At 39.0% G+C, this 18,619-nt stretch overlaps 1 protein-coding gene across 4 annotated transcripts in view; it reads left to right on the top strand.

Moving 5' to 3' along the window:
* LOC100542939 (E3 SUMO-protein ligase ZNF451) overlaps nt 1-18,619 on the top strand; it is a 37,708-nt gene that overhangs the window by 2,282 nt on the left and 16,807 nt on the right. For 3 of the 4 annotated variants that reach the window (XM_085217844.1, XM_019613235.3, XM_010707841.4), the window contains exons 3-10: nt 4,643-4,726; nt 5,706-5,831; nt 9,788-9,899; nt 10,682-10,832; nt 12,769-12,895; nt 14,254-14,407; nt 15,638-15,782; nt 16,393-18,041. In XM_085217844.1, coding sequence (XP_085073970.1) covers nt 4,643-4,726; nt 5,706-5,831; nt 9,788-9,899; nt 10,682-10,832; nt 12,769-12,895; nt 14,254-14,407; nt 15,638-15,782; nt 16,393-18,041 — 2,548 coding nt within the window. Of the gene's footprint in view, nt 1-4,642; nt 4,727-5,705; nt 5,832-9,451; nt 9,678-9,787; nt 9,900-10,681; nt 10,833-12,768; nt 12,896-14,253; nt 14,408-15,637; nt 15,783-16,392; nt 18,042-18,619 lie in introns of all 4 variants that reach the window. The other variant, XM_085217846.1, reaches the window with a different exon arrangement.

Genomic DNA, 18,619 nt, shown 5'->3' with positions numbered 1-18,619 from the left:
GTTTCCCCAGAATGGTAGTCATGCCAGTAGGAAAGCAATTGTTAATTGCTGCCAAGATTGATAATCCTGTGGGATTGTCTTCCTATGGGTTTGGCTTTAATACTTAAACGAACTAGCAATAGATTTTTTACCGTGTTACGTAGTATTAGATAAAGTCTAAATTCAGCATATAGACTTCCTTTCTGCACAGGTGTTAAGGTGCTCAAGCATGAAGGACAAGTGCGTATTTTTCCTGAAACTTTAAGTAACTGATTCTCTTTGAGTCTTCTGTATCTCTTGACTTTTTTGGATGATAATTGATCAATGAGCTGAAAGTCCTTTTTATAAACAGCCAAGTGTTCACATCTAGCACAAGTGTATAAGCTTTGCTTGCGTAAAACAGTGGACAAAGAATGACTAAGCAAGTATACCTTTGTGCATGTAGGAGGGCTGGTGGAGAACCAAGAGCACCAACTGAAAGAAAGACTAAAAATCGGCAGTTTTTTTTTTTTTTTCTCCTTTTTTTTCTTTTTTTTTTTTCTTGTTTTTGCATGTGGATAGCTTGTACCCTTTGCGGACACAGTGTTGACTGATTAGAGAGAGGCTGACCTGTATGGCAAGAAGACTGCTTAGGCTTATTTGTACAGGGCTGGTATCTTGGGACAAGTAGGCTGCTGTTGTCACTGATGAATACAGATTATTGTGAAGGACCTGTTTTTTTAATATATGAAGACTGGGCGCTAAGCATGGATGGCTGTCTTGGTGACAGATAGCTAGAAATAGCCAGTAGGGCCAGCTAGAGGTGCTGCAATTTCTAGCTCTTGAGTGCTTGTCCACATTTTTTCTACTATAATCTCAGGTTCTTGCTTGCCGGAAAATCTCATGGGAAGGTAAAAAGGAGTTGGATGGAGTTAAGTGCACCTCAGCTTCTTAACTCTCCTTTAGAGTCCTCAGGTTGGCACTGTCTTTGCACTGCCTTACTGCTTAAACCAGTTGGAAAAAAATATGAAGTAATTCTCTTAACTTTCTGTTTGGAGATTGCCATTTGCTCGGGTGAGCCAACAGAGCAAGAGCGAAATTCCTGCAGTTCAGACCTTTCCCTTCACGTGGTACCAGAGTATTAATTGGGAATGTTTCTAGTAGTAAATGCTCTGTGTCTGTAAAAAAAAAAAAAAATAATAATAATAATAATAATAATGTTTCACCTGGCACTATTCCCCAAACAAGCTAAAAAATATACAAAGTCCATCTGAAGCTATTGCTTGCATAAAGTTCTCAGAAGGCATCTGAACATTTGAGGGAAGAAGAGTTGATAGGCTTGATTTCCCTCCTTGAGAATAGTTTCAGTTTTGGGCCACTGAAGTGAGAGGTTTTGACCTCTGGTTTTCATTCTGGTATTGGCAGCTTCTTGGCAGCAGTAGGGATCAGCTTACGCTGAAATCACTGGCTCTGTAGAGGAACAGAGTTCTTCTGCATCATGGTGCTCAACTAGGATGGATCTACCAAGTGCTGTGACATGCAGCAATGGCATTTTGTCGAGGGTTCTGGTGTGTTGACTTCAGCAGCTGCCAGCTGGACTTGGGATACAATTATCACTGCTTTCCCTGATTCTTCCTCAAAATATCTGCTGGGGTCCAGATGAGTTGCTGATCTGACCCAAGATTGTAGTTCTTTTTGCCCTTTGTTTTCCATCTTAATGCAGAAGCTAAGTGACCAACCAATAAAACACAAATGAGCCTAATTGCTGCATTTGAGACTTGCATTGTTATTCGAGTGTGCATATGGGCAGGTGGTTTTCCCCTCTTTTGGTGGAAAATAAGGATGTATGTCTTTAAGAAGTCATGTTAATAATTTGCCACGTGGCATTTGTGTTCAAATCGGAATGCAAACCAACAAGCACATAAATGTTTAGTAAAAGGTAGAAAATAGAGAAGCAAAAAAGGATGTTTAATGTATGAAGACAACACTAAACAAGTAGATTCTACTTACAGTTAAAGTAATTTACTTTTCTGTTCACAAGCTTTGCAGGTATAGTAAGTAGAATAAGAGTTCTGCTTTCCAGTTGTCAGTTTCCTAACTCTTTGATTAGTTTGTTGCTGAACTGAACCAAGGGAATCAAGTATAGAAAAATGAGGAAAACCTTTGCACTTGAAGAAGCTACAGCTGTTGGATGTTTTGAAATATTCATGTCTGATTTTTACTGATTAGGTGGTCCATATGGTCTGAGTGTGTCTCTGGACTATAACATGCTAGCACCTGTTGTTTCTTACAAAGATTTAGCTTATTATAGATTTATAGAGGCTCTCATTTTCTCCCAAAGCAAAACTATCAATGGATTATTTGGATTTAGGAGATCAAATTCTCCTTTTTTTAATTGTAAAAAGTTAAGTACTCTTTTGGGGTAACATAGCTTAATTCATATAAATTTTGTCATCTGTTCAAGGTTTCATCCCTCATTATTCCCAGTGATAGAGTGAAGACTGTTTATGCTGGCAAGCTGAACAGCTTTATGGCCTTGAAAGGTGGAAGAATGGAAAGAATGAAGTGCAGTAAACACTGCAGAGAGAATTGCATGCTTCTGCAGTTCTCTCTGCTACTTCTCACGAGGCAGTAAACCTTCATAGCCTGCCCTACTTGGTCCATTTTTAAGATGTTCAGGACACTGCCAAATATATGACAGAGATGGTGGATACAGTACTGTACCTCTTCAAGAAGTCAGTAAGTTGCTGGCTGTCTCAAGTCCTTCTTCTGACTGGAAAACTTAAGTAAGGAATACCTCTGGAGTATATAACAATTCTGTGGCACCTGCCAGCAGTATTCCCAGACAAATGAGTAGTACTGCAGTTCAGTCAAACACTGTCACAGGATATAGATGACATTGCACGTGCAGGCTTAAAAGAAAAGCACAGCTGCACAACAAACGCTTAGACTTGTTTGGTTTTGTTTATTGACTTTGAGGTTAGATATTATCTTTGAGAATCTGGAAGACTGCGTTGTCAGATTTGGATGGGAAGCTTTTTGCAGCACATGGAGATTTTTACTCAACTTTGCTTCTCTTTTGTATGTATTTGTCACACAAACAAGGCCAATGTAGTTACCAGGGAGGATGAATAAGTTCCCAGGCAGTGACCATGGATGCAAGTTAGAGTAGCTAGGAGTATTTCCATCTGGTGTATGCAATCAGTAAGTCAGCTTACATATTTGTTATATTGATTGTTTAGTTGACACATGATAATGCTGTAGCCTGGTACAGTTTACTGCGTGACATCAGACTCTGGACATAGTGCTTTTTTTCCTTTTTTTTTTTTGCCTGTAAGAGTTGCAGGCTTGTGTGTGGATGTGTGTGGGACTCCAGACATTATCTTCTGTCTTCTTTTTAAAACTTACCTATTTGTTTCATTTTATTTTTTCTGACTTCAGAATCTCATTTAGTTTAAGCATGGAAGTATGATTTCTTCATTTGCTTTTTCAGATAGGTGCCAACATTCTGCTATCTATCCTGTAGCTGCTAGTAGAAATATTAAAATTGATCTGAATCGAGAGTGACTGGGAGTACAGACATGTGGAAGCACAGACAGTGTAAAAATGAAGGGATTTGAAGGCTTGTAAATCATCAAGCATTGATACTGTCTAGACTGGCAGGTCGTTGAGGTTACAGGCAGCCTGTGTGAAGTTTCTCAAGGTGCTCATCTGGACAATATTCACACAGATTAAACCTCTTATAAAGTGATAGCAGAAGACTAAGAACGGGCCTTAGAACATTCTAAGTCAAACCCTACAGATTTTAGTGACTTATAGAGAAGCAGCATGGATGGATGGAAGAACTGAGATGTGCAAGAGAGCGGGACTGCCTAGCTGGGAGGAATGGAGATGGCATGATAGGCACTGGATAGCCAGGGTCTTTTGCCCCTGTGTCACTGCATGGGATCCCAACCAGCCTGCCTGGCTGCGTACCTTTGTAAATGAATGCTAGGCAAATAACTTGAACACATCTTGGTGCTCTTGAGTACGTGGTGTTAGTTTGACTGCGTGAAATATGTTTTCTTTTAAAATAAAGTTACTTCCCCCTGCTATACATGGAACAAATAACTTGTTTGTGGAATATCTGCTTCAGGGTATAAATATGTATGAAACTATCTCCCACTTTCATAATGCCTGAAGTTCCTGAGGGGTCCGATTTCCTTTAGAGTTGAAATTAAAATTGTCTTTGTAAAACAAACATAACTACAAACAATCTACCATATAGCTGTACTTAGTAAAATCTGACTCTTCATTTCTTGGTAATGATCTGATATCCTGGTACAGCTGGAAATAATGGCACAAGTTGAGCATTTCTGACTAGAAATGTATATTTTAAATTGTTTGGGAAGGGTATAATGTTATTAAGGAAAGTTAAGGTTGTTTATTGTACTTTTCATCGTTGATATTAGTATATTAAGTTGATTTTTATTTGTACAAATGATACGTGCATGTTTTACCAATTCTCTGTAGAAATCTGTTAAGGTTCCCTTCAGGAATTTTGCTAATATACCCTTTGAAACCTTGTTGGTAGAATTCCCCTTAAGATACTGTTAATGCTAACAATGTACTGTTATGTGTGCAATACTCCTCCTTCAAGGAGTGCAATTTAATATTTTTGTGTGTGTTTTTAACACTTTTTCAGGAAGAACCCTTAAGACCTGTACTTGAATGCATTGATCTTGTCAGTAGCGATGATGAAGAACCTAACAGCAGTTCTTATGCTCATGTGAGTACGTTGTGATTTATCTCAGGACTTTGCAGTTGGAAAAATAATAATAATACAGTCTCATATTTCATTTCCCACCAGCTGTTCTTCATGGAAAACTTGTTAAAGGCATTTTTTAACAAGAGATGAGAAATAGAAGACTTCTTAATACTAGCTTGCTTATTAACCTAGTATTAAGTGTAGGGCAGATAGACCTGCACTTTTTTTCTAGAGACAATCAATGCCTTCTTGAAGTGAGCTTAGAGCTTTTATTTCTATTTCAATGCTTTTAATAAGTGTCACAAAGAAAAGGAGAGGAAAATACCGTTTCTGCAGTGACCTCAGAAATTAAATAAAGTCAAATGCCACTCTCTAGCCTGTAGATGTATCTGACTACTCTGAGACCTTTTCCTTCTTGAAGGTCTTTTTTAGGAGCAGTGTATAGGCCATAGGATCTTGCTCTGATGTCACCCTGCTTTTACCTTAGTTTTGTTCTTCATAAACTCTCCTAAGAATTTTAGTCAGGAGCAGGCTTGTCAGCTCATTTGCTCAGGGACATGATTTAGCAGAGGGTTGTTAGAGTTAGGGTACTTTGGTTACATTGTGGTTGGACTTGATGATCTTTAAGGTCTTTTCCAACCTGAGCAAATGTATGATTCTGTGTGTCCCCCAGCTGTACTGTGCTCACTGTGGAACCTTGAGAGGGACAGTGCCTGAAAGTGAACTGCTGGAGTTGGTTTTGGCAGCAGCAGCCATTTCTTGGCATTTGATACGCGGTGTTGCAGTAGAAGATTTGCTCAGTTAATCTGGGTCTTAAGCAAAGACAGATCTTCTGTATATGTACAGGCCCACTCCCTTCTGAAACCTTGTGGAACCTAAGATTAAAGTTTCTGTACTGAATTATGTCCTGATGAAAGTAATAAGCATTGCCTTGTACTGTATTGATGCCTCTTACCAGCTTAACAGTTACCAAATACAATTTTTAACTTTACAATTGTAGAGAAATACTAAGCGTAAAGATTACATTGACTACCAGAAAGAAAGAGTTGCATCAACCCTGGATCGCCTGGCACGCCATGTTGAAGTAGAGAAACAGCAAAAGGAAGAGAAAAACAAAGCCTTCAAGGTACTGTATGTATTTTGTTTCAGTAGAAGTGTGTAGTACGGGCCTCCTAGTCATACGAGGGTTTGTAGTCACTACAAAGTAAATAAAAAAAAACATTGCTGAGCCAGACCTGAAACTAGCAATTAGAGTTCTTTGCTTGTGGGGTGTTGTATGAAATACTATTTGGAGTTCTCTTCTGTGGCCTTCAACTGATCTCGTTGCTAGTCTCACTGCAATTTCTACAGGAAAAATATGGTAACTTCATGAAGATTGCAAAAATTAGTTTATTTGTTTGTGTTCTTAGCAGAGGGACCTTAGCATCAGTTACTCTGGTTAGATAATGAATGAATACCAATGGTCACAAAACACAGTGCAGCAAATCCAGTGAAGTATCTGCTCTTGTCTGAGATTTTATGAATGTTTAATGTCTGTATCATGTATGATGTAAATAGGATAATACTTTGTATGCTAAAGGCGTAAGTGCAGAGCCAGATTCTGTTAATTGGATAGTGCACTCATTTGAAAGAAATGCATTTTTTTGTTTGCATTACCAGTGAGCTTAAGAGCAGGGCTGCTCTCTGACTGCTGGAAGGAATGGACTGACAAGAACCTTGTGAAATTCCACAGGGAATAGTGCTGAAGTCCTGCACTTGGGGCAGACTAACACTCCTGTTGATACAGGCTGGGGACTGAGTGCCTTGGGGAGCAGCTTGCTGAGAAATAACTAAGGTGTCTTTGTGGACTGGAGGCTCAAAGTCAGCCAGCAATATGCTTTGTAGCATTCTTAAGTATTCTTAAGACAGAATTTGGGACGGTGCTATCAGAAGCACAGCTTGTAAATAGAGGAAAAGAATTTATATTCCCTTTTGCACTTGTTTTACCAACACAAAACCGTTTGTTTCTACTGCCATACCACCAACATCGGCCTCTGACATCACGGGCTAACATCATAAAGTAGGAGGCATTACTTTTTGGAGCAACCTCCATAAAATATATGATGTAGTTAATGTATATGTATAACTCTATACATTCCACTGATGTATTTATGTTGACTGAAATTGGAATCACAGATATACCAAAAAATTGATAATTTTTTTTGGCAATCTTGAAACCTGTTCTCAAATTCCTTTATCAAACCAGAGAGCACTGCGTATTTTTTTCTGTTCGTAGGACATAGTGTTTAGCCAATGTATCAAAATCCATAAACTTAGCTGCCATAACTTGAGTTAGCACTGCGCTGTACCATCCCGGTGCCCATGGTTTCAGCCCAGCTAGGGTTAATAGCACACCAGTCTTTGGTTGGTGCTGAGTGATGGGTATTGGAGGGGCAGAGCTGCTGCTGTGATGGCACAGGATGGGGCCAAGCTGCATTTCGAGCTGTACCAGGCAGCACGCAGCCTGGCTGCAGGTTGTACGTGCCTGGGTTATGAGGAGATGAAGGATCCTTTCTGATGTTCCCGGCTGACTGAAACCACGTATGGTATTCAAGCAGTCTGCAAATTCCTGCATGGTACAAAGTAAAGAACGGAGTTGCTTTGGATTTCTGCAGCTGTGTAGCAAGATCATCCTTCCAGTATTCCAGAATGTATTTTGTTAAAAGGTCTCCATACCAAGCTTGGTAGCTATGCTTTCTGTCCATAAGAGGGGTATTCTGTGCTTTCCACAGAAGAACTCCAGTCCAAATGAGAAATAACAAAAGCCATCTCTTGAGGTAGGTTGCCTGTAATGAGCAAGGTGGATTTATTTGATTGTTTTGAAATAAATTGGAGGCATTACTTTTGGAGCAACTTACCTATTGAACTTGGATGTTGTTTCTTGCAAAAGATTCAAAGCTGGTCTGATGTCAGAGGAGGCCTGTTTTTAAAATATATATGGGGAAACCAAACTGTCTACTCAGTCATTTGAATGTTGCCTAAAATGGGTGAGGGGGCAAGGAAGTTTTGTTCTGTATTGCTAAGAGATAGTAGGGTTTATCTCTTGTTTTTCAGAATGCAGTAGGACACATAGCACCCTCATTTCTCATTACTTGGAGCATTTAGTTCTTGGCTTTAAAAACAGAATCTTTTCATGGTTTACTGCAAAAGTTATCCATCATAAGAATACCTTGCAGGGGAGTGTGGAGTAATCCTCATCCTGCTTTGCTCTCCAAACATCTTCATCCATCTCTCCTTTTCTGAATGACCACGTTCTCTATGAGAATTTCTCTTGATTTGTTTTTACTTCTAGAGCAGTCAGGTGTTCAACAACTTACCTGGAGCCAGCAAATGAAGCCCTTACAATATAGAAGCTGATATGTTTGTGTTGTGAGCATATAGCAGAGGTGTCGTCTCAGTTTCAGCGTATAAAAAATCATAGAATCATAGAATCACAAGGTTGGAAAAGACCTACAAGATCATGTAGTCCAACTGTCCTCCCATCACCACTGCTACCACAAGCATTAAACCATATCTCGCAGCTCCTCATCCAGATGCCTCTTGAACACTGCCAGGGACGGCGACTCCACCACCTCCCTGGGCAGCCATTCCAGTGCCTGACCACTCTCCGGGAGAAAAAGTTCTTCCTTATGTCTAGTCTAAACCTCTTCTGGTACAACTTGCAGCCATTTCCTCAGGTCCTGTTTGTTGCGTGGGAGAAGAGGCCAAACCCCTCCTCATCACAGCCTCCCTTCAGCAAGTTGTAGAATGCAATAAGGTCTCCTCTCCTCCAGACTAAACAATCCCAGCACCCACAGCTGCTCCTCATAAGACTTGTGCTCCAGACCCCTCACCAGTTTCGTTGCCCTTCTCTGGACACGCTCCAGGGCCTAAAAGCTCTCTCTTCTTACATTATACTGTGTGCTTCTGATTCTGTAATCTGATAAGTAGAGTTGTTGGGTTTTTTGTTCTTTGTTTATATATTTTTTTCAGTAAAATGCTGTACTGTGCTGTCTTCTTTAATATTTTTCAACATCTTTCAACATCTAGTGATGTTGAAAAAGGTTTGAAGATGAGACCTTGAGATGTAGCACCAACTTTGCAAAGGAGCTGGTGATTACTCTGATTACTGGTAACAGTGACCAGACCCTGGAAGGTATCCTGATAGAATTGTCCAAAAAGCAAAAGATACTCTCTTCAGTCATATGATTTGCATGGCTGTTATTCTGTATGGTGCTACCTAGGAGATTACTAGCATGGAGGGTGAATACTGTGGTTTATGCATTGCTCTGGGAAGAGACAGTCCTCTACCACCCACGTGCCCACTGAACACTGGAAGCTGCTTTTGTAAAATATGCCATGAGTTTTTATCTCACATGGAGGAAGCTGCTAGCAGTGGATCTTTGTGCAACATGCAAATATTTGTGACTGCAGTGCTTGAAATTTTTACGTGCTTACAGATGTTGCTGTTGTACAGTTCCAGGTGTTCTCTCTGATCTGATGTCTTCTTAGGAACTACATTTATAATAAGCCCTATAATTCTGTGCTTGTTCAGGCAATGATTGGACTGTAGTTTAATGACCTTGGCCACTAACAGATAGCATACTGTGTTTTTGTTATAGCAGCAGTAAGTATATATATATATATTTTTTTTTTCAGTGAGACACGTTTTTTTTTTCCTTCCATTTTCACACTTTCTGACTCTTTGACATGTGATATTTGACACAGAGTAAGAAGCTTAATGGGAGCAGAGCCCAGAGATTATAGAGTGTGTGTGTATGTGCGTGCATACATACATAGCATGACTGAAGAGGAGCAGGAAGGTGCTGAAGAGAGAATACCCCTCTTATGAACAGAAAGCACAGTTACCAGTCTTGGCATGGAGACGATTTAACAGAATACATTCTGAGATACTGGAGGGAAGAACCTGCTATGCAGCTATGAAGAACCACATGTAAATTTTGAAAGTTTTACTTGATTTACTTAACTTAAATCTTGGACTTAAAAATAAATAAATAAATAAATAAAATTGATCACCGCCTTGCCTTATGTCTTCCCTGTCAGGAGAAAGTTGATTCCCAGTATGCTCACGGGTTGCAGGAACTGGAATTTATTCGGGAACACAGTGACACAGAAGCTGCAAGATTATGTGTGGACCAATGGTTAAAAATGCCAGGTAAGAATGGGAGAGATGAGATGTTGAATATGTAATAAGGAATCAAAGGTTAATAGTAAATACATGGCAGGAGAAATAAACAGTTATTTGGTTATGTTGAAAAGAGATATCAGTGACATCGTTTCGAAGACATTGCTAGTTCATTTAATATTATTTTTAAGATTTCACTTAAGATTATTTCTAAGTGCTGCATTGCAGAATAGATCATCTGATAACTGCATTAAGCAGTGCTTAACCTGACAGCAGCATTAACCTGAGCTTGCAGGTGCCTTGGACATACAACCAAATCTTAGAATATTAAGTTTGCTAGAGTGTGGCATTTGAAAGTTCTTCTCCAATAGCTTCCTCAAAAACTAAACTAGTGTTTTGTCACTTAGGAAATTAAATATATGAAATGTAAAAGGTATTAAGGCAATGTTAGCTGTTTTGACCAGCAAAGTTGTCAGAAAAATATTACTGTTGTACTGTTGCTCAGAAAAATATGCCTACATAAGTATAACTTCTGTTAAAAAATTTTTGTTTTAGATTTAGATTTTTTTTTATTTATATAAAAGCAATGTAAGTTATTTCCTGTAAGACCTCAAGGAAGTATGTCAGTGTTAGAAATCTTCTCAGGTACTGAAGAGGCAGATTCTTGTTGTAGAGTTGCATTACAGTCACTGCCAGCGTGCTTTTAAGAATCAATTAAAATGTTTTCTAGATGCTGTAGGGTTTGTGTTTTCTGTATGTTTTTAAGCCTCTGTAATTGAGACCATGGTCAAATGTTTTGTTTCATAATGCAGGTCTCAAACCAGGCACTGTTAACAGTGGAAGAAGGGGTGTTTGTCAGAGAGCAGGTCAGATGCAAGTCAACAGAAGTCCCATTTCTTGTCCTGTGATGCATTGCAACAGAAAGTTTGATAATGGACATCTGCTCCTAGGTCACCTGAAAAGGTGAGGACGTATTATGAGAAATAATAGTGAAAGACTATATGTGAACTTAAAACATCTGCATTGAATCTACTTTAAACTGCCTATAGTGACAAAATTCCATTTGGAGAGCGGAGTAATGTGTTGCAGATTTTCTACAGGTGATGTAACTTGCTGATTTGAGGTTCTTCTGTTGTTGGCTGTTTTTCTGTTCTTGTTTTTTTTTGCCTACAGTCAGAATTGTTCTCTCCTACTTGTTAAGCATTTTCAATATGTGATTTTCTGAGAAATAGGATTTAAGTGCACCCTTTCTATTCCTTCTTTATCCAAACTTGAAAAAGGGGTGACACTAAGTACATACAAGCCGTATAAAACTTGATAGCAGGGTTAAGAAGATGTTCCAAATGAAAGGAACCTTATGAGGTTCCTCCAGAGCAAGTGTAGAGTTCTACACCTGGGGAGGAGTAACCACATGGTACAGGTTGGGGCTGTCCTGGAAAGGAGCTATGCAGAGAAGGTCCCAGATATCCTGGTGAACAACAGGTTGACCATGAGCCAGCAGTGTGCCCTTGTGGGCAAGGAAGCCTGTGGTATCCTGTGATAAGTTAAGAAGTGTGGCTAGCAAGTTGAGAGAGGTGGTCCTTCCCCTCTGTTCTGTCCTGGTGAGGTCATACCTGGATTATTGTGTCAAGTTCTGGGTTCCTCAGTTAAGAGAGACAGAGAACTTTTAGAGAGGAGTCCATAAAAGAGCCCCAAAGGTGATGAGGGTCCTGGAATATCTCCCTTATGAGGAAAGGCTGAGAGACCTGGGACTGTTCAGCCTGAGAGAGCATCTTTATCAGTGTGTAGGAGTATCTAATGTGCAGGAGTCAAGGGGATGAAGCCAGGCTCTCTTTTGTGGTGCCCAGTGACAGGAGAAGGGGCAGTGGTCACAAACTGGAACATAGGGGGTTACATCTGAACATGAGAAAGAACTTTACTTTGAGGGTCACAGAGCTCTGCAACAAGCTACCAAGAGAGGCTGTGGAGTCTTCTCTGGAGATACTCCAAAACCAGCCTGATTGCTTTCCTCTGTAACCTACTCTAGGGAACTAGTTTAACAGGGATCTCCAGAAGGCCCTTCCAACCCTTGTTTTGTGAGAGAAAACTCAGGTTTCAATGAATTCAGCTTACTAGGTAAAGCAAAAGCTGCACTTGTGAGCAAGACAAAATAAGGAATTCATTCACTACTCCCATCAGTGGAAAAATATTCAGCCATTTCCAAGAAAGCAGTGCTCCATCACAGCTAGTGGTTACTTGGGAAGATAAATGCTGTAACTCTGAATGTCTTCCCCATCTTCCTTTTTTTCCCCAGCTTTTATTCTGAAGTATGCCATGTGGAAAGGGCGTTCTGTTGGCCAGTTGAAGTTAGCTGTCCTGGTTCTGTTCCTTCCCTTATGCCAGCTCATTGCTGGCAGGACAGCATGAGAAATTGAAAAGACCTTGATTCTGTGGAAGTACTTCTTAGCAACTAAAACATCCTTGTGTTATCAACATAGCTTTGCTCATGGATCCAAAACATAGCTACAGTATAGGAAATTAACTCTCTCCCAGCAAAAACCAATACAGGAAGTTTTAAAAAACAAACATAAAAAAACATCAAACAAACAAACAAAATAAACAGATACAGGTTTGTAGGAAATGGAGACTTTATTAGTTCTCTTACTCTTAAAAGCAGTGTGATTCTTCTACCAATAGGTCACCATAACTGGTTAGCTGCAGAGAGAATCACTTTCATGTGGGATATTTCAGCTGATAAAGCTAATGACAGGCAGATTGAGGAATTTTGCAGTTTAGGTTGATTTTTGGTAGGTTTTTGTCCAGTGTTTTCAAAAGACCTAATTTTTCCTTTAAGAACATATATACAAATTTTTTTAACTGCCATGAGGGTACTAGTTGTTAATTATTTCTTCCTCTCTAGGTTTGATCATTCTCCTTGTGACCCAACAGTCACATTACTTGGACCCCCAAATAATGCTGTTGCCTGTGTGATATGCTGCCAAACATTTTCAACCTTTCAGCAGTACAGTGATCATCTTTTATCTAAGGCAAGACCATAAGGATAAGTAACTCATCTGACTGAACATAATAAAGGGTTATCAAGACATGTAATTATGCACATTTTCCTTTCTAATCCTCTTCTTTACACTCTCCCTTGATTATTCTTCCGAATAGTTTTTCCTTATTCTGCAGCATTTCAAACGCTTGGTGTATCCTGACAGTGCTCCCATTAAATCTGACATTATATTGTACTCTCTCGTGTACATCAAAGACCAATGCAGTTTTGGCTTGATCCTTTTATCCTTGGTGCTGTCAGTAGGTATTTCCCTATATTTATGTCTCTGAAACTAAGAAAGATGAAGACAGGAAATTAAAGTGAAATAAGAAGGGATATAAAGAGGTAAAAGAGGGTATTTAAAAAAAAAAAAAAAAAAAAAAAAAAGAGGCAACAGAGTTAGAGAAGAAACTTGAGTGACTCAAATGCAATTTATTCCTTGCTGTCTATAGTGTCTCCATTGATGCAGGTCTGACAGTACATGCTAGTTAACTTGCAGAAGGGAACAGGATAATCTAGCATTTGAGTTTTGATTAGAACATAAGCTAATAGAATTGGGGTTTGTTTTTGTTGTTCCCTACCTCCATTCTTTTCCTTTCTTTCTTTTATAATGTCATCTGTCTTTCCCTCCAGCTTAGTGACAGATGCTCAGATGCTAACTTCAGAGTGCATGGTTTTATCTAAGCAATCTGTTGCTGAATTGTGTAATGGGTAACAGTTTCAAAATTTAGTATTTTAATAACAAATATTGTTGTTTATCCACCTAGCCTATTAAATTCAAGGGAAATAGTAAATATTGTGAAAATCAGGCTAACTTAAAGCAGTAGCAGAAACTCTTGATATGTGATTGTATCTGAAAAGCTTGACAGGTTGCATCATGGTTTGTCCCTGCTCTTTTTCCTTTTATTCCAAGTTGTGTGCCTGTGGTATGTCTATGGGCATTAGCAGGAGTTAAAGGCAGGTTTGGTTAAAGGCACTGCCTCTTGCAGCAGGCATAAGGATGGAATTATTTTGGAGTGGAAGGAAGGGGGAATAATTCTGAAGAAAGCAAAAAGCTGTCCTGAAAATTCTCCAGGGAGACAGAAGAAGGAAGAATAAGCCAAAAAATAAGTAGAATTAAAGAACTGTGTCCCTGGAAGCAGAGATTGAAGTTGATGTAGAAGTTTGGCCATTTTTCTTGTGTCTCACAAGCTGAAGTGCATAGCTTGGAAATAAACATACATGTGGTAGCTGAGAATCTAAAAGAGAAAATATTGCTACAGAGGTGGAAAGGAATGGAAAGACGTGAAAAGAAATGGGATTCCTTTGTTGATTCTCTGTTTCTTCTCATCAGATCATTTTATTTTCCAGCTGAATCAAAATGACGGACATGAAAAAGATCTTCCTCCACAGCATATTCAGTGTTTTGCATGCCCATGCTGCTTCCTCCTCTTCACCAAAAGAGATGAATGCTTGAAGCATATGTCAGGAAAGAACCACTTTCTCCAGCTTTCTAAACAGAACGGTACGTTGCTACTAAATGTACTTAGCATGCTTCTCATTCTTGCTGATAATCTATACTTTGTGTGATATGACTTATATTTTTCTGCTATGTAAAAAGCTTAAGACTTTTAAGTTTGTTTAATAAATTCTTGTTTCTCTTCTAAGGCCTTGCATAATTCTGTAAGATCTTAAAAATTATTCAGTGTGTGCCTTATAAATTTAAAAGCATCCCCTCTTGAATAAGTGGCTGAGACAGATTAGAAGTAGGTAGAGCTGCCATGTTTTAGGTAACTTAGCTTTCAGTGTAAGCCTTACATGGTCAAAGGATTTGTATATTTTCTCATACCATATCTGTCACTTGTGCCCTCCCCTGGAGTGGCTGCAGAAGTACACAGTAAGGATGGGCTTTGAGGATCTTCCTGCTCAGTACTGTCATCTTTGTAGAAACATCCATCTGCTTTGTTGTTTGGAGTTCTCTTGTATATTGCCCATCTAATGTAGTTTTATTTTCAATTAGAATGTTAATTATGAATTTGCTGACTTGGAGATGTATTGAAATTGGGTTATAGATTTAAAAAATATACATATGGGTGACCTGTTGCTTTGAAAAGATGAGTAACACAAAATAGAGAGATGGATAGCACTTAATGTTCCCTTTTTTTTTTTTTCTTTTTGTTTGCAAGGGTAGGTCTTCAGGATTAATGTCAACATGGGATGTGCTTGAATGACTTAAACTCAAGTCATTTCCTACTGATCATTAAATCTTATTAAGCAGAAAATTAACATAGCATTTGTAAGTAATGCTGTGGATGGGAAAGAGAGATGGTCCAAGTATGTGAGAACTTATTGAATGAGTAGCATACCTTCTCTTTTCTTAAACACACTTTGGCTTTAAGCAAAAAGTAGGAGTACGTGGGTAGTGACAGATAGAGAGGCAGAAAGTCAGAAAGTTAGTAAAGAGCTGCCCAAGAGAGATCTGACCTGAACTTGCAAAAGGAGGGAAATAATCTGTCACTGAATATGAAAACCAAGAAGCTAGTACGTTCAGATATAAGATTGTTACAGAATTTTAACAAATTAATGCAATTTTATGCAACGCTTCCATTGCAGAAATACTGGAGCTCAGCTGACACATGGTAACTTGAGTTCTGAACCCCCTGCCAAATCAATATAATTGTAGAAACATCTGAAAGCTGGAATATTATGAAAACTTGTAAGATGTTATTGTGCTTTTTGCCATTCTGTATTGTAGAAATGCAGGCTGATGTTCCTCTACCTTTCCCATCCTATGCAAAGAAGCTGCTGATATCTCTCTGCAAAGAGGTTCCCTTCCAAGTGAAATGTATGTCCTGCTTACAGATACTACGCTCCCATATGGAATTAACAGCTCACTTCAGGTTTGTGAGAGGCAGCTGTCATTATAATGTGAATGTGCATAAATGATAACCAGCGTGTTTGTATAACCAACACAGATGTATTGTACTGTATTGATATGTAGTGGTGCTACTGAAATTCAGGGCACCTAGGACCGTCTGAATGTTGACTTACTGGGTAGACTATCCAAACCAAAATCCCTCTTTTTCCATGTTTCTTACTCTCTCTTGATCCATAAAATCACCGGTCAGTGTTTATATTCCTTTTGTTACTTCCTGTGACAGAGAACAACAGAACTTCATTGATCTCTGTTCCGTTATTTCTAAGTTTTCAGCATTTCATTTCAAAGATGTACTGTGTGAGCAGCATGGAGCATCAATCCAAGTGCTAGTGTTGGGAATTAATACTTAATTCTCTTTAAAATGCAGATTAGCTAGGAATTGCATGTTTTTGTTGACAAGCTAGTAAGTCAGCTAAAGTAAACTGAGAGCACTACTTATCCACACTGTTGGTGTAGATAGTAGGTAAAATTTCAAAGTATATCTGAAAGTTTAAAAATGTTTCTGATTATGATGTACACCTTCATTATGCATATATATATATGTATGTATGTATATTTTTAATCCACATTAGAACACGTTGTCGTAATTCTGGCCCTATGGCAGTGTCCAAGAAGAGGATCTCCCAGGTTGCAGAGATATTCAGAACAAAAGGTCACTGTGAGAACTGTGATGAGCTGCTTGTTGATGAGAATCAGATCATGCAGCATAAGCAAAGCACGAAACATAACGTTAAAGTTCTTACTACAATGGAAGAGTCCATCTTGATGTTCTGTCATATCAATGAAAAAAATAAAAATGCATCTCATTTGTGCCATACTGTGGATTGGTCAAGACCATTGCTTAAGAGACATTTGAGCTCAAATGAGTCAGCCAGTGAAAGTGAATTTACTCCTTCAAAACGGAAGAGTGGTTTAAAAAACAGCAACGAAGATCGTGTCAGAAACCAAAACCAAGGTAGTGCTTGCAAAGTGAAAGCCTGGTTTTGTGAATGCCTTCGAAAGTTTCTTACAGAAGAGTCAGTAGAAAAACATATTTTGTCAGCAAATAGGATCTGTCACAAATGTGCTGTATGTGGAAAGCTTGCTGAAAACTCAAGTATCATCCGCCTGCATATGAGCAGGTTTCACGGAGGGGCGCACTTGACGAACTTTCTTTACTGGTGCAGAGCATGCTCTGTAGATCTCCTCAAAGAAGAGGATATTATGAGACATGTGACTGAGTTCCATGGTGGACATAGTTACTATTATGAGCAAGAAGCTCTTGAAGATGAACCTATGCCATCAGCATCTAATACAATGTACATTTCCAAAGATGAAAGGAAAGACTCCTTTCCTAGCCGTATGGAAATCTCTCCTGAAAAAATTCCTCATCTGGGAAAATGGCAGTGCCAGATTTGTGAGGAGATGTTTGAATCTGAAGACAGCGTTAAGCAGCATTGTATGTCCCTAGAAAGCCATGCGTTTCACAGATATTGCTGTGGATTCTGCAAAAATCACTTTCGGAAAGTAGGAACGCTACAGCGACACTTCCAAGAGAGTCACAACGGAGAGAGAAAAACTAAATACTTCTGTGGCCTTTGTGGCGATCTCTTTTTTGACATAGAGGAAGAATTTCTAATCCATTATAAGGAGTCTCATAGCATGGACTATGTATTTGTGCCCGAGCAGACGGAAATATCAATAAAAAAAGAAGACGACTTCGTCCCAGAAGAAAATGGAGACTATCTAACCTGTGGTTGCCGGACGACTTACATCTCCAAAGTAAACAGGAGGAATGACTTAGTGAATTGTCAGAAAGCCATGCTGCAGGAAGGAAACTTATGGTTTCGCTGCTGCTTGTGTTCTGCAACTGCGCAGAATTTTGCAGATTTGAACAGTCATCTCAACAGCCACACATCAGTGAAAAGTAAGGGAGAGATGTATGTTGTTAGATGTGCTGCATGCAACAAAAATTTTGATGATCTTCAGAGTGCACATCAGCACTATCACATGAAACACTGCTTCTTACAGAAACCTGATATATCAAGTTTTGCATCAGAACCAGAAAATGCAGTATTCAAGTTCACGGCAAGTGGGGCTTGTGTGGACAAAAAACCCCATGAACTAAAATTTCATGCAAATCCATCCAGGACTCAGGGAAGATCACAGTCTTCTCCCCAGAAGGGACCGATCTATGGAAAGAAAGGAAAAACTGAAAATTCAGCGTGCTCCACAGAGCCTGGTGAGGGTTTGTATTGGAAAAATATCACACTGTTTTAATGCCAGTACAAGTATGTAATGTATCATTTGCCTGTATCTAGTCTGTAAGTCAGCTCGGAATTTATTTTTATTGTCAAAGTTGCATTTTGAATACTAAGAGATCTAAGTTTATTGCTATATACCTTATGAATGAGATTTAAAAAAAAAAACAAAGCAGACAAATGTTTCAGTCCAAAGGCTCTCACATGTAATTTTTCAAATTACTTGGGAGTATAATTTGATGATTCAGGACCCCAGGTGCAGATCAAACTCCTAGAAATGTGAAAGCACAGTAAAATACACACACAAGGAAACTTACCTCCTTTGTATGCATAAATTGGTGAGGCTGGTGGTGCTTTCTGTGTAGGCAGTCCTGTTATTATGCTGTGTTTTCACTTGTGCTTAGCTTGCAAAAAAATAATCTCAGCTGAGAATTTCTGTTTACAGTATGTATTGGAAAGGCTTTGCCCGATGTGTCCATTTTTAATTTTTTTAATTCACATCACTTCCAAGAATGACATCAACAATGCCAAAGGTGTATCTCACACATACAGAAACTGA

The sequence above is a fragment of the Meleagris gallopavo genome, chromosome 2, assembly GCF_905368555.1.
Source record: "Meleagris gallopavo chromosome 2, MGAL_WU_HG_1.1, whole genome shotgun sequence".
NCBI lineage: Eukaryota > Metazoa > Chordata > Aves > Galliformes > Phasianidae > Meleagris > Meleagris gallopavo.
The sequence above is the reverse complement of the archived record's forward strand: the minus strand, read 5'-3'. Positions and strand labels throughout refer to the sequence as shown.